Below are 21,007 nucleotides of genomic sequence, written 5' to 3' on the forward strand. Positions count from 1 at the left end.
CGTACCTGTGTTTTTTGCAGATCATCAATCTGTCACCGGAGACCTGACTGCGTTAACTACCAAGTTTTACAATGGCGTCAGCTTGAAATTCCTAATCAGAATATCGTGTTGTGATGTATTTTTTTTAAGTAATTTTCTTGTTGTTTTGTTATTCCATTAATTTTAATATTTTTTTAGTTCATTAATGGTGAATGAAAACAGTGTTTTCTGATAAAATGTTAGGATTTTAATTTATCAATCACTCAAATGTTAACGTGGTCTTTATCCGGTTGCCGCTGTGCTAGCGCTGTCCCTTTCCCACTCACGCACTTAGACGGGGCACTTCTATCCGTCGTGCTTTCTCGCGCGCAGTCCGAACATCCGTTCAATGGCTGGTGGGCAAGAAAAATGGTATTTTACAAAAGAACAGCTACAGAATTCACCAAGCAGAAAATGCGGTTTAGATGCAGATAAAGAGTTAGCTTATCGGCAGCAGGCCGCGAATCTAATACAGGATATGGGACAGAGGCTTCAAGTGTATCCTTTTCGAAAAAGTGTTCGATTACGACCCAATGTTTTTGTCGAGTCATGTGTTTAAAATGTGTATTTTAGTGCTTTGTTGAGTGTTTTCATTAATTAAAATGTCCTCTAATATCGGTAATCAACATTTGTGAAGCGTCAGAATGTGCAGTGATCATGTACAAGAGTTAGAAAAAGTGACGAAATGTCGTGTACATAACGGCGTCATTCACACACTTTCCCTTGCTCGTCTGGGATTTCCCGTGAGTAAAACCATAATATCTAAACTGAAGGATACGCCTATGATTGCGTATTAACGTGAAAATGCCCATAAGTGTTTGTATTTAGGTTAGGGTCACGTATGAAGCGTGGTTTTTTTCGAGGTCAGTGTTCGACAGCTGTCGGGACGCCTGCGCGGTTGACGTAGGACCTGTGTGATCGACCTGTCTGCCCGCTCTAAATTTACCCGCGTACCGGGATAAATAACCTTTCGTGTTTCTTGGAACTTCTCAACGATTCACTTCCGAGCTTATCATGTTTTCCTGGTACTCGTGTAGTTAAACGAGATAAAATATGTATTACTTTTGAAGCACGCGTGACGTACGTGTTGTTTTGTCATTTCCACGAACACGTAGATTAATGAAAACGTAAATAAACAAAGTGTGAACATACTATGCTGATATGCATTAGGTTGTTGATATCAAGCGAGCCAATGAGAACAGCTGCAAAAAAAAAAGCAAATGTATAGAAAGAGGTCATTACTGCAAACGAGTATCAAGTCATCAATAATGTTTCTAGAATAAAGGATGGAAGGATCTAGAACAAAATATAATTCTAAATAAAATAACATGAATTTGAGATAATTTATTCAATGCAATTAACAACTGTTTTACATAAATGTGAAATGCAGTTTTGTAATATTTTGCTTAGTGGGAACCTTTCGCTTTTAAATAGACTGAATTCAGACTTATCTGATACTGATAAATATAGGTTTCTATTAAAGATTACAACTGTGCCCATATGCTTACATCTCAGTTAAAACATGATCGTTTGGTATATATTATTAGGTAATAAAATCTTGATGCATGATGTTGGTTTAATTCAAGAACAGCTTAAAATCCTGCTGGGAGGTACCATTTTTTTCTAGAAATAAATACTCTACATATTTGACAATGATCTCTACAGTAAAAAAATAATGTCTGGTAATAAAACTCCAAACAATTCTATTTTCTTATATCTATAAGTTTATTTCGGCTGTGAACAGCTATGCACTCTGGTTTGAAGATTGGGCCAGTTATTATACAATGCATTGAAACCACCTCATATCTAAGTTTGTAGTCCCATTTACATTATAAGATCTGTGGTTTTCCAGTAACCAGTTAACACGGGTTTTTTGTTTTTAGACATCAATAAAGTAAATGCCAAGTATCTTAAGACATGAGTATCAAATGCCAATTATTAGTAGTATAGTGCCATTTGTTTGTTTCATAAAGGATTAATGTATTTAGGAAATTTTTAATCGTTAAGTAATTATTTTTAACATTTAAAATCTTATTTAACTTGAAATTGGATTTCGATCACTTCAATGAACACTACTCTAACTCAAAATTTTGAAATTTTCGTTTTTCACACAAATCGCTTCACTATGCTAAAAGTATTACAATTAATCATTATTGATGGGGTTCGAAGCAAGAGTAAACCAGCTAGTTACACAAAAAAAAACCATAAATATATCTGCAATAATAAAGATTTTATTAACTTTTTTTCGTTTAAACACTCCTCCTGTAAATCTACGAATTTGGAGCTAGCGTAGTGTTCATGGAGGCATCGATTTAATGTAGTGTGTAGCACTGTTGCACATGAAATGAATGATTCATTTAAAACAGTAAAATACCTAATTTAACTCCACAAATACACAGAATTCCAATGACTCATTGTCATTAAAAAGTTGTTATGAACACTGGCCTCTTATCAAGTTGGTCATTATTTATGATGAAATTAAAATGTAATTAATAATGTTTTGTAGTGTTTATTTAACAGTTTGTTGTGTTGATCTTTTTATTCCACAAAAAAAAAATAGGAAAATTTTGTCAATCATGTATTTTTCTACGTTTTTTTGTCTTCAGCCACTGCTTAACAATGTAGTAATTCTAGTATTATAAATACTAGATATTCTCTTCTAAAATATTAAGATGTGTAACTAATTCCCTGTTCTATCTTACAAATCAATGTGAACCGTTCCAAAATAATTTAAGAACCTAGATATTTTAAGGCCCTATATGACCTGATATGTGTATTTAACAAATGTCGATATTAGATGACTGTATGAAAACACTTTGCAAACACTTATACATACAATAATATTCTTACAATATTACCTATTTGCAAAACATTCAGTTACCAGATTACTGTTTTGTGAATGTTAAAGTATGATTTGTCTTACCGAAATCGAGAAATTTGTTAGTGAAAATATGACATTAAATAATTTACTTTGTGCTTATATCTTTTCAAAGCCATAATTTCCTTAACTAAGCAACCTACAGCTCTCAACTATGTATCAATACGGCGATAGTGTACATGCATCGGTTCTACGCCTTCCATTCATTCACACAGTTTCACAGGAATGCCATAGCTGCAGCAGCTTTGTTCCTGGCTGCGAAGGTATGTAGAATAATTTTTATAACTAAGTAATTAATTTTATTGGTGGTAGGACCTCTTGTGAGTCCGCACGGGTAGGTACCGCCGCCTTAACTATTTCAGTTACGTGTTTCGGTCTGAAGAGTAGGGCAGCCGTTGTAACTGTAACTATACTTGAGACATTAGATCTTATATCTCAAGGTGGGTGGCGCATTTACGTTGTAGATGGGTTCCAGTAACCACTTACACCAGGTGGGCTGTGAGCTCGTCCACCCACCTAAGCAATAAAATAAAAATAGTATGTATGAAAAAGACATTGCTCTTTAAGACATTCACAATGCTGCTATTATTATCATGTATGCAATATACATGGTATCGCTCGGTGGAGCAGGAGATAGATGTCTTGGGCATGACGTGGGAGGAGCTAGAACAGACTGCCCATTACCGATGTAAATGGAAGAATTTGATTCTAGCCCTACACCCCAGCAGAGGGTAATAGGAAAGAATGAATCGATGCATTAAAACTGCTTCAAACAAAATGGTCAGTGAATGTGTTCACAGATGTAAGAAATTAATAATTCTCATAACTAATTACAGGTGGAAGAGCAGCCAAGGAAGCTGGAATATGTTATAAAAGTGGCCCACGTATGCCTCCACAGAGGTGAGGGGGTGAACGCTCTGACACCTGAACAGTATCAGGAGCAGGTTCGTTGAACTTTTATCTCTTGTAAACTACGATAATGCTTGTATTTGATTAATGTGCTGGTAATAAATTACTAGAGATTATTACTGAGTGGGTATTAATACAAAAAGGTTCCAAGGTCAATGCTGAGGGCATTTCTCATAGAGTAGAGAAACTTTAATACCTTCTTTTTTGAGGCTTTTATTATTAACTAACCTAGGTCTCACTTGTGTTAAAGCTCTCATTTAGGTACATCATTTTATTACCATTCACCTTGAGATATGAAGTCTAAGCCTCAGTTGTATTGTATTATGGGTCTCCTCAGCTTTCAAGGTGGACTAAGTGCTTTACACAAATTTGCAGGATGGTGGTTACTATCTGTGAGTACTTAAAATACAACATGCCCTCAGTAATTACGTCAAAAATATTTTTGGAAATTATTCTTTCATCTTTGAAATTATTCATAAACATGTTTTAAAAGTATGCTTAATTAGAGTAAATGGTACCTGCGTGCAGGATTTGAATGTTGGCATATAATCGCATTGCTGGATACGAATATACCAGCATCTTATCCATAAGGCCAAGACAACTTCAGAATTGAATAACTGTATACCACAACTCGGTGGAGTGATGATCTGTGCAGGGTGGCTGGCAGAAGCTGGATGAGAGAAGCCGAAGATCGTGCTCAGTGTCAAACAATTGGAGAGGCCTATGTCCAGCAGTGGACTGCTATAGGCTGATGATGATGACACCACAACTTGCACTATGAGGCAGAATGGGGTCATGAGCTATAACCTTTTCATTATTGTTCGCAGGCGCAGGACCTTGTGTTCAACGAGAACGTTCTGCTACAGACATTAGGTTTCGATGTAGCGATCGACCACCCCCACACGCACGTTGTGCGAACGTGTCACCTTGTAAAAGGTGAGACAAGCGTCCTAATGTTGTCTCGCTTCGATACGAACGTGCAACGGAACGTGCACGGTTAGCGTGAAACGGACCGCAATCCGGAAACACGACGGGGACGCTTGTTCGCGTTCGGTAACGCTCGGCGAGTTCTTTTTTTGAATGCGGGCCCGTTGTTATTTTCTTTATGGTTATGGGATTTATTTTGTGTTTATACGTGAAGAAATTTCTACTTTGATTGCCTATGGCTAACGTTACAACTAGGTTTCTCGACCATCGACATCTACAATTCTTGAAAATTGTGTATGTTAAAACTTCTCCCATTTTGAATCTAAAAATTATAAAGAGCAAAACTTTTAGAAGAAACCTTTGCTTAGGACTAGTAAAAAATCCTATGACCATATGAAAACCGCATAGAACTCTGCCGCAAGCGAATTATAATAAAAGTGCAGAACAGGCTATGTTTTATCAACATTAAGAAATCGTAAGGTATGTGGTTTAAAAAATAAAAAAAATATGTGTGTCACCTCACTTCATCACGCCTTTTTTGTATTATCTATACAAAAATGACCATATTCACGTGCTAACATGTTTGCAGAATTCATGGTTTGTTCTCAAAATATACGCATAGTCATTGGCTGCGTCAAACAATATTTGAGCCTTTTTTAAAAGATAGTTCGCAGTCTTTCCTACCATTGACATTATTACATAAATGGCTTGGTACCATAGTATATGCTGTAATGTGTTAAAAAAATAAAAAAAATATTGTTTAGGTTAAGACAAACATGTTGGCTAATGAATTGTAATCTTTATCTACTAGCACCCATTTGACAACATGGTTCATTTTTTTTTTCTAATTTATTGATTTAAAAGAGTTGTTTTTTTCTTACTTTCAAGAAAAAGAACATCACATTACATCTATGTTACTTCTGTCACTTTTAAAACTTTAATATTTTATTTGGGATAGTTTTATATTAAGTTAAAATGTATAAATAATATTGATTTGTTTTACAGTTTTAACTTGATGCCAAGTTGTAATCCTTCCTCCTCAGACATTAGGGTGTTCTATAACAATCAAGGCGCAGATAGTAAATGATCTAGCCTTAGAATACAGACTAGCCTAGCCTTTACTCATAAAAATCCATCGCCAGTTTTGTTCAAAATTTCCATAATATTGTTGTATCCTGTATTTGTGACATTGCTTCAGAATTAACTTTAGACATCAACTTCATGTCAAGATTGGTTGTGAACTTTCCCTCATAGTATTAGTCTCGTCTCATCTCTAGTAAAAAGTATAAAAGTACCTTTGTTTTTACTGAGATGAGTTGAGAAATTTTGAAGTATCAAATGTGTAAGGGCTGTCCCATTCTTCGAACTGAAAAGCATGACTGTTTCGCGGCAGAAATATGTACAAGGGGTGATCTTAGTTGGTCCTTTAAAGTGAATCTTGAACAATAAGTCCTTACACCTGAGTAGCTGATAGTCAGGTAGGCTACCCCAGATAATAAATCTGGACTGATCCAGATTTATTATCTTACTTAATCTGGATCTGATCAGATTGCATGATATTATAGAATTGTGATCATAAACAAACATTTGCCCTAACAATGTTTTCAATAGTTTCTATAGGCAGAATAAAAAAAATAAAAAACATGTCAGGCTTAGTTCTTTTTTGTTATTGACGGTACATACAGTTAAATATTCAATACATACAGTTGAACACTAGCAAGACAAAATGTGTGAATGCCCCGTAAGATGTCTTTGACAGCTGATCACTAAGAATAAAATCACAATAGATTAGTTAGATTTACAAAAACAACTAATTTATTACACTAAAACCACTTTATTTTTGCAATTTAATATTTTATATAATGAATAAATCCAATAAAAGTGGTTACTATGAAGAAATCCAGACTTCAATGTTCAAATTGGACTCTATGGCCTGCTTTAAACCAGATTGTCTGTAAGGTCCACATTTAAAGACCAATATTGAATGATCTTCAAATATTTACTAATAATTTGTGTTGTTCACAGCGACCAAAGATTTGGCTCAAACATCATATTTTATGGCATCAAACAGTCTCCATTTGACAACAATGTGTTTGCAGTACAAACCGACGGTTGTAGCGTGTTTCTGTATACATTTGGCCTCTAAATGGAGTAATTGGGTCGTGAGTATTATTCATTTCGTGTTGTGAAATAAGTTGTGAGATATTTCTGTTTTTTAGGTTAGTTAGGTTGCCCCCAAATAGGTAGGGAAAAATACCAGAAAGAGACAGTTAAGCATTATGTTTAATATGGTTGTATTAAAGTTGCTGTGGCCTAAAGGATAAGACGTCCCGTGCCATCGTAACTTGCGATGCACCGGTGTTTGAATCCCGCAGGCGGGTACCAATTTTTCTAATGAAATACGTACCTACCAAATTTTCACGATTCACTTCCACGGTGAAGGAATAACATCTGTGTAATAAAAATCAAATCCGCAAAATTGTAGATTACGTAATAACTGGTGGTAGGACGTCTTGTGAGTCGATACGGGTAGGGATTAGAGAGGGTAGATTGGGTGGTAGTTACCATCACCCAATCTGTTTCTGCCGTGAAGCATTAATGCGTTTCGGTGTGAAGGGTGGGGCAGCTGTTGTAACTATACAGAGGCTTTACGCATATCTCAAGGTGAGTGGCGGCGTTTACGCTGTAGAACCACTTAACACCAGGTGGGCCGTGAGCTCGTCCACCCACCTAAGCAATATAATTTAAAAAAAAAAACAATTGAACGAAAGAGCTATGATTGTTACAGATCCCACAATCGTACGAGGGCCGCCACTGGTTTTCGTATGTAGACAAGACTGTTACAATGGAACTATTAGAAAAATTAACTGGAGAATTTCTTCTTATATTTGAGAAATGTCCATCTAGATTAAAAAGGAAGATGATGAATGTTAAAGCTGCCGGTAAGTTTGGATGTTGCGTTGTTCATTTCAAGCTCTATTTACAAGTTCCTACCATACCATAAGGTAGAATTGAATTCATATTGCATTAAAAACTAAGTGTATACTTTGCAATACTGCTGTATGTTGTCGCAGTGGCTGTGATTAATAATAATTATGCAACTGTAAAATGCTTTTCATAATTTGCACCTGGAAAGTATTAATTAGAAAATAAAGTTTTTGCTCTTTATAAATACTTTGTAAATAAAATACTTTATTTTTTCATCGAATCTTAAAGTGCGTAACAACCACCTAGTAACCTGCTTGTCAATCTCATTTTCCAAAAGTCTGGTTCAATAATGCCTTCAGGCCAAAATCCGCACCAAACAGGGTCATGTTGTGGGTGCATTTGTTGTTCAACAATCCACGTAGGTTCTTGGAACTCTAAATATACAAAATTTGGCAAGTAACAAAGTCATCTGTCGCAAATTTGGTACAATGCTTTCGATATTTTGCTTGAAATTTTCATTACCTTTTAAATATTGTTTAATAATGAGAATGCTTTGTTATATCGCATAGTGCTCCATTTTTGCTAATCCCTAAACTCGGTTTCAGTGTTATCAATAATGAACTACAGAAATGGTAGCAGCAAATCTTACATTAACTTTGGGACACTCGTTATTTCAGTTTCCATTCGTAGACGACTTGTCTGAAGTACACATCTGTACACAACCTCTGCAGCAGAAATAGGCAGTATAGAGCACTAGTGTTTTAACATGTTGATGTGTTTAACAGATGGCAGTTCTCCCGCCTCGTTACCTCAGCACGGCTCTGGTGCGAACCAGGCCTCACCATTTGACAAGAAGCACGGACAACATTCGAGCACTAGCGATGAAATAGATAAATCATTTGATAAAGGTCAGTTTGAATATATCATTGTATCAAAAACAAGTGTTAAATTGAATCTAGTTTGTAATCTCTTATTTATTTTGTTACTAATAATAACATTGAAGAATTACAAATAAGCTATGAGTGTTTTTAAAATGGAACGATTCTAAAAAGGTAAAAATCTAATAAGAGTATACTCACATTAATAAGAAAACAAGTAATCTAAAATGAGCTAACTTAAATGGATTTTAATTTATATCTGGTCACATTTTTCAATGTTAGAACAATCTACAATCTAATATTGAAAAATGTGACCAACATAAATTAGATTTTTTTTAAATTGTTTAAAAACTAAACTGGTGCTAGTCGGATCCGAATATACCTGTAGTTGCTGTGTCCACCAGTTTTTTCCAACTGGAATTTGTTTTGAACAACAGTGAACCAGCCAAATTTTCCCCTTAGATTAGTCTGAAATAGTGTTTCAATCTGTGTTCTATTTGTCCACAGAATATGAACGTGAAAGAAGACGTCAACCGGTGCCGGGAAGCTATGTCCCTGCACCGTCCGCCGCGCCACCTGCGCAACCACCTCCCCAGAAATTGGATTACAATCAGTACCGGGAGAAGAGGGAAAGAGAGGAACGGGAGCGAAGGGAAGAGAAAGCGAGACGGGAACAATTGCATCAACAGAGACCTAATGCTCCACAGCAGAGGCCTAGTCAACCTCCACCCCACCATCAGCGACCTCATCATCACAAACCGCACCATCCATGGCCTCCGCAGAAACCTCATCAACAGAAACCACCTCACGAACATAATAGACATCACAGGCCGATGCCGGCGCCCTCAACGTCGGCTTCGGGGTCTGCATCCTCCTCGTCGAGTCAATCCGTCCAAGAGATACCGCAGAGAACGCGGCCTCCGTCATTGTTCTCTCCGGAGAATGCCACCACACCCACAGCAGCGGCCGCCGCGGCCCCTAGGCGGCCGCAGCCCCAACCACAACCCCAACCCCAAATACAACCTCAACCTCAAAGCCAGCACCCACCAACGCAACCGCCTCAGTCGCAGCCTCCGCGACCCAAACATGAACCCCGACATAACCCGCCGCCCGTATTGATACAAGAACAAAGACCGCCCAGTCCGAGGAAGAGGCCCGACCCTTCTGCGGCCATCAAAGAAATGCAACCTCCCGCCATCTTATCCCCCTTCTCGTCGCCGCCCTCCATAGAGCAGCCTAAGCCGAGGCAGAGACAGCATTCTAATTCGGAACCGGAACTGGTGCCCGTCATGAAGAAAATAGACGAGACCCCTGGCTACGAAAATATTATGAAAGAAAATCAAAGAATTATCAAGAATAAAGTACCGGAGAGGAAACCCGAGCCTCCTCCCCGAGCACTTAATGGCATAGAAACTGATCCCACTCTAGTTTCTAATTTACTGAAGGAGAGTCTCGCGAAACCCGTTCCGATATCGGTTCCGACAGAAAAGAAATCTCCAATAGAAGTCAAAAGGGAGGTAGTCGAACCTCCACCTCCTCCCGCTCCCGTCCAAGCCCAACCTGAATTGATACAGCCTCCAGATCAGGCTGACCAGAAACACAAAAAAGACAAAAAGAAAAAAGAGAAACACAAACACAAAGACCGAGACAAATCCAAAGAAGAGAGAAAGAAACACAAAAAGGACAAAGAAAAAGAGAAAAAGAAAGATAGTCCGCCTCCTGTCGAAACTCAGGACGGCACCTTGCGGATAACGATACCGAGGGACAAGCTGTCCACCAGTCCGGGACAAGGACTCAAGATCAAGATCCCGAAGGAACGTCTCGCCGCTCCGCCTCCCCCGCCTCAGCACCCGCCCCCCCAAGCCGGCTTGAAGATCAAGATTTCCAAGGAGGTGTTGGAAAGTTCCCGCAAGCGAGCCGCCCCGCCCGAGCCCGGGCTGCCCAGCAAGCTGCCGCGACACAACGGAGCGCCGCACCACAAGGTAGGCACCTGGCCCATCCCTTTCAGGCACCCCCCGCCGTACTACATGGTGCAGCCGCCGCCCATGTTCCCGTACGGCGTCATGGACGGCTACTTCTACGGCATGGAGGGCTACATGTACCCGCCGCCGCAACACCAGCCGCAACACCAGCCGCAGCATCAACCGCAGCCGCCACAGCCTCCGCTGCCGCCGCTGCCCCCGCCCTCTGTGCCGCCACCGCCCCCGGATTAACTCTGATACGGTCGTAGACACGAATAATTTGGTATAATTAATGTTCTGTGTCACTCGCATAAGGTATATTGGCATCGCGCTCTCACCCTGGCGGTGAGCGATGCCATCACATCACAGTTCTCTTCAAAATAGTTACCTTAAAAAAAAAATTATTGCTTTTACAACAAATTCTAAATAATATGATTAGGTATTAATATGTACCTGCTTAAATAATTAAACTATACTGTTGTAGAGTAAAATTGTATTTTAATTATATAATATAAATAAATCAGAACATACAAGGACAGGACTACTACATGACCCAATTTTATGAAGTCTGATATTATACAAAAGTGTCACTTGCCAGAGGGCAGTTGACGCTAAATTCTACGAAATTATTCCATATCTACGACCAAACTGTAAAACAAAAAATAATATTACGAACATTTACAAAAAAAAAAGACCTATCAGAATGATCTATACATATTTTAAAAATAATTTACAAAATTTTATCACAAACCTGTGGTCCTTTTCGTATGACATGCTTATTTTATATTTACATGTTAATTAATTATTAATTACATTATATAGTAGGTTACTTGTATTATAGAATTGTTACTCTACTAAGCGAAAGCATTCTGTTTTTTTTTTTGTAATTAAATTACCACTTATAATTTAAAAATTTATACATACTACTTTAAAAATTTTATTACAAAGTTAAGAGCTTCGTCATGTGATACAAATAAGGCGTGTAGTGTTGATATAACAAAGTTCTATTATTATGTAGTGTGCTTATAAGAAAATGCTTTTATGATGAACTTCAAGAGTTAAACTAGTTGTTTTAGGACACAGAAAAGAAAGCAGCTTTACTAAATGGTCTATGGTCTAATTGTAACTATTTATTAATGTGAAGTAAACATTAGTACATTAAAACCGAAGTACAATGTCGCCTATTAATAATTTAAACTTCTTAATGAGTATTTCTCAATGATTAGACGATAGATTAGATGGCAGATTATGAAACCTGTTCAAATATGCCACTAATTTACATCTATGTGATCATTACGAAGTAAACAATAAATTAAAATTACATAAAAATCAGAGATCGAGCCACTAGAAGAACTCATGTTAAGAATTGTTACTAACTGCTGGTATTCTCTTGAAAATCACCATGAAAGGAAATTACCCAAAAAAATACTCTAAAATATATAAATGAAGAAATCATATAAAAATGTTTTATATAATCTAATAAATGTCTAATTCTACATATTTTGTAGATGAAATCAATATTTTACATATAAAATATATTTAATATAGTTTTTTACAATATAATATTCGCTTCTTTCTTAAAGAGCTTATTAAGATATTTATTTACATAGTGTATTTTATTAGTAAATTTTACAAATATTTTTAAACTTTAAGCTTGTTGCTTGTCGAAAGATAATAAGCAGTCTGATCTTGAATTTAGGACGTTGTTTAATCGATATCTTTGTGGACCATGTGTTGAGTTGAAATTAGATTTAAATGAATCGAATATTGCAGGCATATTCCTGCTGTTTGGTTTTTTTAACTGACTTCAAGTTAAAAAAGAGAGCCTATCGATTCGTGTCGTATGTTTTCTTTGGTTTGGACCAACAGTTGTATAGGCTCTCAACGAACTCCGAATGAATATACAATATTAAGGTATAGACTATCCGTCCGATTATTGAAGTTTTGAAAGAATTTATCATTCTATAATAAAAATCCATTTGCTTTTTTATATATTATATACTAATATAACGTTATCCATTTTGCAATTTGTTATAAAACTTTGTTATCAACATTTTTAGTCTTTTCAAACGAAAAGAGGTGGCTCTATTGGTGTAGTAGTAAATGTCGATTATTGCCGCCAGATGGTGCTTAACATTTTTTAATTTACCCTCAGAAATCTTCCATGATGAACCTTTAAAGTTGTATTCTACATGTGTACATGGTCACTGGTGTTGTAAATTATAGTTTATCGTTTTCGCCGATAGATGGCGCTTTCATAAAAATTTGAACTTTTCTTAATACACATATTCGTTCAAATCTGTATCCTATTCCTAATTCAACAGTTTCACTTGGAAAACATTTAAAAAAAATCTTAACGACACTTCTACCCCTTAAATGTGGAAAGTATTTTTTTAATATTTGGTCAACTTATTATGTGGTTTTACAGTTTGACATTTTCTTGCGTCATAATGGAAATGTGTACTAATGCCTCCTCAGTCAATGCAAACATTTATCTTCAAACTTTTCTCACGAGTGGTAGGACCTCTTGCGAGTCCGCGCGGGTAGGTACCACCACCCTGCCTTTTTCTGCCGTGAAGCAGTAATGCGTTTCGGTTTGAAGGGTAGAGTAGCCGTTGTAACTATACCTGAGACCTTAGAACTTATTCTCAAGGTGGGTGGCGCATTTACGTTGTAGACGTCTATGGGCTCCAGTAACCACTTAACACCAGGTGGCTGTGAGCTCGTCCACAAATCTAAGCAATAAAAAAAAAATCTAATGTCCTATAAAATCCTGATGTAAAAAAATCCTATGTAATGTATCCCCTATTTTATTATGAATATGGTAAAATCGATCGAAATCTTGAGTCTTAGCCCTTTTTCATTGAGATACCATTTTGTTATGGTCTACGATCTTTAGGCAACCGTTTAGCTCTGCCTGCATAAGACCTAGTTAATTACTTCGGTTTCCACTCACATTCAAGTAGAATAATAGCTAGATTTGTGAAACAAAAATTGCCCATGAGGTATCAAGACAAGATGCAGCGAATTTCATTATCACCTTGACTACACATGTAGATTGTTTAAAATATAATGATGTATATAAACAAATATTTGGTTGCATATTGGTGTTTTTGACAACACAATTGTGCACAGCCATTTATAGTTGAGTGAAACTTTTAATGTGTTTATAATACACACCTCTATCCTTCTTGTTGTCTCCAGTTTTTTTTCCCGGTAAACATGACGATACTTTTCAATGTCACTCAATATTCTACCCAACTAAGGCATAGAAAAAAGGAATACAAAACAAGCGACTTTACAAAACATCAAAATATCATCAATGTTGATTTTTAATAGCATTTTTAAATTCTTATAAGTCTGTCCTGAGCTTAGCTTCGTCTAATATAATACAACAATATAGCAAGGACATAAACAGGGTTTCAATCTAAAACAATGGTCGTATAGAAAAAAAATATTTTTTTGGAACAAAAGCTTCCTGAGCTTTTAACAGAATGGAGTATCGAATGTATTAAAAAATGCAGTAGAATATTATATTTAAAAAAAAAGAATCAAAAAAAATATTGTACAATTCAGTTATGTACATTAGGTATCAAATAGTTTTAATTTAATAGATAAAGGATTGATAATAGATAGAATAATTTATATGTGTGTATATTTGTACTGGGAGAGTAATCATTGTATTTTTGCTAACTTTTATTTTTATTCAATTATAAACTTTGTCGTTTACATGGTGTATAAATTTTAAGAAGGTTTTATAGATTAAGCTGTAAATATTGATGTATATTGAAAATATTATTGTTGATAATATCAGAGTTGCGTTTAAGAAAAAAAAAGTTCTTCCATAATATTTAAAAAAGCATTCCATTTGGCGCTATCGTGTCTCGTTTTAGATAGAAAGTACATCACTAAAAAAAGCTACAGTGAACACATTTACCATGAACAGCTTTAATTTTAATTTTAGTAGAAAACTTTTTTTTTTTCATTCTTTGCTCAAAAATGATCAAATTGAGAAAGCGGTGTTGTAGAACAGGGTGGTTTTTAATGTTCCTTTTTGACTTTCATAAACTGATAGATAGGAAAAGTTAAAATTTATTATATGTTTAACACGTTGAAAATATATAAAAGTAAGTCAAGATTGTCAATTTTTTTTTCTCAATTTTTGACGCAAGTATGCAGTACGTTGAGGTGAACCAAAACTGTAAGCGTTCTGAAGAAGAATTAAAATTTAAAACCTTAAAATTAAGATGTGCGTATTTTGTTGTTATAGTGATTATTCAGATTTCTATTTGTAATAATTGTGGTTTATTTACTGCTTAGTTTCTGTGAAAGTGCACAAATCTGTTAAAATGAAAGTCCATTTAACAAAGCTTCTCGGGTTCTTTCAAAAAGTGTCACTGAATTCTCAACAAATAACCATTGATATAACATAGCATTTTATTGAGAGTTTATTTCATCCCATCCCGTCTTGTTTCATTTTATTGAATACCAATTGATTAAAACAAAATTGATCAATTTGATATTATTTTCCATGTAGCAGAATATGCGCATGTATATAATAATTGAAGATTTTTATAAACTCGACACTGGCAACAATTTCGTCACAAGTCAGTTGCCATACTTAAAATAAGAAAAAGGAAATTCCTAGAATTGAAAATAGCTACCAAACATTTTGAATGTTTTGGCTCAGCGTCATTGCCTAATTGCGTCTATATCGTCACATGAGTACGAGTGGTGCCATCACTGTTACCATTTTAAAATAGTTATTATATTATCTGTAGCGTTTTGTACTTAATTTTTTTTTTTTTCAAATTGACACAAATATTTTGTATCTACCTTATATGTAATGTTTGATTTAAAATGTCTTTGTTAGAAATCTTTATTTTTTGTTAGTTTAAAATAGTTTTTAAGTTGACTAACTGTTATTCATTTCACAATATGTATGGTGTTGCAAACAAATGTATTATTAGGTGCTACGTAAAAAGAAATGATGTTGCACTGTAGGTGTTGTCAAAACTAAAATTTCTGGTGACAAAAATAAAAAACAATTGAGGTATTTATATATGTTAATGTAATTGTACGGTTTTGATGTTAAATTGTGATCGAGTGGTTTGTCTGTGTGTGACCATTGGTGATCTTGAGTGCTTACCTTGGAGAGGCTTGTCGAATTATTAACTATATTGTAACATGGCGCTTCTTGTCTTAGCCCCGTTTTTATTTTCTTATTGTACAGACCATGGAAATCACTTCATGTATGGCTCCATCCACCTTAAGACATTCCATATGAGTCTCAATTGCTTAGTATATAATATAACAGCTGCTCTATTAAAATAAAGTGTTTCTATATATTTTTTTTATCATTCTAGTAACAAATATATTTTTTTTAAATAAACAAAATACACTTTTATAAAAATACGAACAAAAAATTTATTAATACATTTTTCATTACTACCATACTAAATCCAGTTAAGATACTATAATAACTCGGAGTAATCATTTTAAATTTAAATGACTAGATTCCATTACATAGAAATAAAGATATAGGGGAAGCGTGTATGCCTGCAACGTTTATTTAGACTTGCCTCTAATTCTACTCATGATTAATGTCCTATTTAATATATGAGATGTATCAGTTTTCTAGCTGACTTAATGTTTTTTTCTTTCTTTTCTTAAGTAATTACATGTCTAATTTGAATAAGTTATTTTCTGATAATGATTAATGAAAAAAATAGTAGCTTTGAAATTTGATTTGATTAAAAAAATATGTATTGATTTAATTCTTTTTTCTTGTTTGTATAAATTCGTTATCTGACTGCCACTCTTGTCGAGCGCTCCTGATCTCTGTGCACACAATTATGGAAGAAGAAAAAAATATTTCAAAAAAAAAGAGTAAAAACTGTAGCAAAAGAATTTGAGATTATATTGATATGAATTTAGTTTTACATGTCTTTTGTGTGTGAATTGTAATTAATTCAGGAGGTAATTTTCGGAAATCGTCAAAACCGAAATACTCAAATAAATTTATTGGATGTGATGACGTCATATTGTTTTTTTTTTAAATTTTGTAGTCGTGGGTTTGGCTAGCTTTGAGAATTGCCGTAACGAATTATTTTTGTTGGATCTATGTCGCATTTAATATTCTATTCGATATGTATGTATATTTAAAAGAAAAACGTATAACTTTTTATAACAAAATTAAAGAGTTCTTTTCAGAATCTTGAAGATGTTTTTGTTTATTATTATTTTTCTAATGACCTCCAGGGCATGCATCTCTAGGAGTATTTGCTTTTCACGTGGCAAATTTTATTAATTGTGACTGTTGAACTATTATTTGGCTGTTATGATTGGTTTTGAATTATATATTATTTTTTAAATCGATTTCAACAGTAATCGTATGCCCAATGATGGTTATCGATTTTCGTGTAAACAGGCATTCGAATTATATATTTTTTTTTATTGCCTGACTGTTCAGATATTGTTTTCGATGTTTCAATTTTAATAAGATGTGTGTAGATTAATGATCAAATTTATTTATTAATTATAATTAACATTGAAATTATTTTGGTTCAACGAAAAGAAAATCCGAGACACATCTTGTTAAGGCTGTATTTTGAATACTCTTGGTGTGGCTTTACGTCCTTTTTAATTATGATTGTTGTGTATATAAATGTAACAGCTAAATGGTAGCTTGCGCGCAGCTGTGTATATCGTACCTCTTGGGGCTGTCGGAATTCCAAATGTAAAAAAAAAAATAACACTTAAATTACACTTACTAACTTTTTTTATGATTTGGATTCGACGATTTTTTTTGGGTTGCACAATGCTGGGTCTCTCTTGCTTTGTTGACGAAAAAAAAAACACTGGTGGCGGGCGGGAAAAAATTAAATCGAATTTCGAATTTAAAAAAAAAACATATTTGTAAATCAATTTTTTTTAATGGTTGCTTCAAGCTTAGTTCGAAATTTGATTTGGGAAAAAAAAACGGAACGTTTGGCGGCTTAGACTCTTGCGATGGGCGCAGTTTGGCCCGGCCGCCTCACGTGACCCTTCCAGCCTCATTAGGAACGACGACACACGGCTACACGCTCGCTCACAAGCTCGGACGGTTTGCAGGTCGTCGAGTCAGCGATGGGGAACGGGCACTCTGGCAAGTGACGTCACAACACAGCCCGCGATAGCACTGCGTGTGTCGACGTTCCTCGGCCAACAACTAACGGACCTCACTAGTGTAGTGTAACGGGTTTCTGTTTTTTTTTTTAATATGACGCAGCTGGCGGCGACGGGAAACGGTTGACATTAAGAAAAAAAAAAAAACGTTTGACATTACGATTAGACTTGACGTTTTCATTTTTTTCGGTTCGTTGCTTAGTTGGATGTCAGTCATCATGGTAACAAACTGAAGTTAATGGATTGACGGGGCGCGGTCGACGATGTTAACGCCACTTTCGTATCCCGTCGCGTTGGCTGCGTCACTGTGTAACACATTTTATTATTATTTTAACGTTGTCTGACTGCGCGATTTTGGCTCGTTCGAATACTGAATGTTTTTTTTTTTTTATTGACGGCCTTGCGTAGCCAAAGACGGCTTGCCGATGAAGCCTTAGTTTTTTTTTTAATTGTCTTTGTGCGGCTTGGCCGTTTCCGTCGTGACATCGTACGGAAACGGCGCCAGTCAGAATTTTCATATCTGTGTACAAATTGTGAATATGTTATGTATGTATGTACCAGTGATAGTTTTTTTTTTTTAAGAATATAGACTGATCGAATGCTTAGAGCCAAAATCGTTATGCATTAATACGAGCGCGGTACAGTCGCCTACGAAAGTTTTTTTTTTTTTGTATTTATTTCGTCGACGACTGTACAGGTGCGGGGATGCTAGCTAACAGAACACGGTTAATGTTTAACGCCAATAAACGGGCTCTTAGAACCGAATAAATTAAAAAAAAGTTAAAAATAAAAATAAACAAAAATAATAGTGTTACTACCCCCTGTAAATAAATAAACGCCGCCTCGTCGTGTCTGACGTCACGCGAGTGTTGCAAGACTTAGATAATTAATGTGCCGTTTTTTTTTTCTTTAAACGAATTTTAAAAATGCTGGATTTTGATTGGCAGTGTCGTTTATTATTTTTGGGAATTGCTTAAAAATTTTTTTTTTAGCTCAAAATACTCGAAAGTTTATCGCTGCCTCTGCCTCTAGATTTGCTTTGGCAAAAATACAAATAAAAGTTATCTCTATGTGATATCTATATATATGAAAGTTCAAGCATTTAATGTGTAACCCTGCTTTTTTTAGTAAAACAAAATAATCTATAAATTTTAAACGACATTACTCGTGCGCTCTAACTTGGTTTAAAAATAAATATATAAAAAAAAAACTTGATATTACGAACATTCGCTTCGAGTGTGATTGAATTTGTGTGTTATTAAAAATATTATAAAATTGATGATCAAGCCCTCGATGCTTTTCCGCTACGGTCAGCAAAATAATGTATATTATTTATAGTCAAATATGTGTTCAATAAATTTGAAGAAAACTATAATAAGTGAGTTGTTTGATGGAAATTGCGATCTATAGGCCTAGATGCACGGGTTGATTCTTTAAAAACGACGATCATAGAATACACGGCTTGAAAATTGTTTGAGGCTATTGGATTGCCCGAAAATGGACATTTAATTAAACTGGATTGATGTTGATTTACCGTCTGTATCAGCTATATATATATATAAAATATTATTTATGAGAAAACATATGTTTTAAATTCTCATAAGAAGTGGGTAGTATTTAGTTACTGGGTTAATGCATAATCGTCAGGTATGAGTGAAAATGATGTTGGTGCATTGTACCCGCAACGTACCTCTAAGATGTGGTCTCTTTTTGTTTTGTTTGCAATATCAAGTTTTTTTCTTTTGTTTTTTTTTTTAACTCAATGTACTGAGTGTAGACGGCGAACAAAAAAAAATGCAATATTTCGAATTAGGGCACAAAAACTTACGCTAATTGATGTAAATAGTATTTTTAAAATTGAGTATAGACAATGAGGAGGAAGCTGACGTCACTGCTGTTTTTTTTTCGGTGCGCGAACATAACGAGTGTTGCCATGTGACTTACGAAAAAAGTTGAATTATTTTTTTAAAATAAATAAAAATACAATTTGACGAGAGGCTTTTATTTTATTTTTTTCAATTTCTAATTTGACTTTTCTAACTAAACTTGTATTTATTCGTTTTTTTTTTTAATTTTTTTTATTTGAAACTGTCACTAACTGTACAAAGTATTTCTTAGTCTGGCTTTAAATATATTTATTATTTTAATCAGAATAGGATTGATTCACAAGTTCTTGTTTTTGGTTAATAATTTTGCTCATTAACAGAACTAGCTCAATTATAATTAAATAATAGTTTATATCTAGAATATTCTCAATAAAGTTTTGTTAAATGCTATTTTTGTGAAAATTAAATCTAACTTTTATAGTAATTTTAGATTAAAGGCCGCTGTACACAATGTTTCATTCTGGACGGGACTAAACTAGTGTTCTTTTTTGTGTTCAACTCCGGGTCCAAATTATCTTGTAGGATTTGATTTACTTTAGATATCTCATCTGAATATGGGATGGACAGTCTCTTTTTTATCCTCAACAAACGCAACTGCTGAAGCAATAGAAATTGGCGTTAACTTTTCTTTTTTATTGCTAGATGGGTGAACGAGCTCACAGCCCACCTGGTGTTAAGTGGTTACTGGAGCCCATAGACATCTACTACGTAAATGCGCCACCCACCTTGATATATAAGTTCTAAGGTCTCAAGTATAGTTACAACGGCTGCCCCAACCTTCAAACCGAAACGCATTACTGCTTCACGGCAGAAATAAGCAGGGCGGTGGTACCTACCAGTAGGTCTTACATAAAATTGATATTACACATTCGCAGTTTCAACTGTTTATTCCCCTTGATGGGCAGACTAGGTTATGGTCTACTTGACGTGGAATGGTGGTAGACTACAGACAGCGGAATCTGAATATCGGGACATCGCTTGAGACGTGACGACTGTCCCCCATATCCGATCCAAGGGACGGGGCAAAGCAAAGCCGCCGTCGTTCAAAACTTGCCCACTGAGTTTCTCGCTGGATCTTCTCAGTGGGCCGCGTTTCCGATCCGGTGGTAGATTCTGCGAAGCACTGCTCTTGCTAGGGTCAGTGTTAGCATCACTCCGGCTTGAGCCCCGTGAGCTCACCTACTAGTTAAGGTTACGCTGAAATAGCCTCCCAAGGCTATCAGCTTAGGTAGGAAAAAAACCCAAAACATGCCTTGTCGGATCCCCCGGATCCACTTTCGGTGCCTTTAGGCTCTTCGAGCACCGATCACCGTCCGTATTCGACGTATCTAGCCCATAGACCCAACCCACTGAGTTTCTCGCCGGATCTTCTCAGTGGGTCGCGATTCCGATCCGGTAGTAGATTCAGCGAAGTACTGCTCTTACTAGGGCTAGTGTTAGCAATTCTTTCAGGTT

The 21,007-nt window shown here is 35.5% G+C and overlaps 2 protein-coding genes across 5 annotated transcripts in view; one reads left to right on the forward strand and one right to left on the reverse strand.

Moving 5' to 3' along the window:
* The window catches only part of dgt1 (KAT8 regulatory NSL complex subunit dim gamma-tubulin 1), a 13,660-nt gene extending 13,093 nt beyond the window's left edge, over positions 1 to 567 (reverse strand). Inside the window, exon 1 of one of the 2 annotated variants that reach the window (XM_028177894.2) lies at positions 6 to 567. The gene's annotated coding sequence lies outside the window, so the exon portion shown is untranslated. The remainder of the gene's footprint in view (positions 1 to 5) is intronic. The other variant, XM_028177895.2, reaches the window with a different exon arrangement.
* Positions 1 to 19,657, forward strand: part of CycT (Cyclin T) — a 20,025-nt gene extending 368 nt beyond the window's left edge. The window contains exons 2-10 of one of the 3 annotated variants that reach the window (XM_028177892.2): positions 21 to 516; positions 3,042 to 3,159; positions 3,733 to 3,840; positions 4,633 to 4,741; positions 6,758 to 6,894; positions 7,521 to 7,674; positions 8,446 to 8,568; positions 9,046 to 10,520; positions 17,613 to 19,657. In XM_028177892.2, the coding sequence (XP_028033693.2) occupies positions 368 to 516; positions 3,042 to 3,159; positions 3,733 to 3,840; positions 4,633 to 4,741; positions 6,758 to 6,894; positions 7,521 to 7,674; positions 8,446 to 8,568; positions 9,046 to 10,520; positions 17,613 to 17,654 (2,415 nt within the window). In that variant the 5' untranslated portion in view covers positions 21 to 367 and the 3' untranslated portion in view covers positions 17,655 to 19,657. Of the gene's footprint in view, positions 1 to 20; positions 517 to 3,041; positions 3,160 to 3,732; positions 3,841 to 4,632; positions 5,213 to 6,757; positions 6,895 to 7,520; positions 7,675 to 8,445; positions 8,569 to 9,045; positions 16,722 to 17,612 lie in introns of those variants that run through there. The other 2 variants (XM_089735882.1, XM_028177893.2) reach the window with 2 other exon arrangements.
* Positions 19,658 to 21,007: the final 1,350 nt, after the last annotated feature.

The sequence above is a fragment of the Bombyx mandarina genome, chromosome 02 (assembly GCF_030267445.1).
Source record: "Bombyx mandarina strain Sakado chromosome 02, ASM3026744v2".
NCBI classification, from domain to species: Eukaryota; Metazoa; Arthropoda; class Insecta; order Lepidoptera; family Bombycidae; genus Bombyx; species Bombyx mandarina.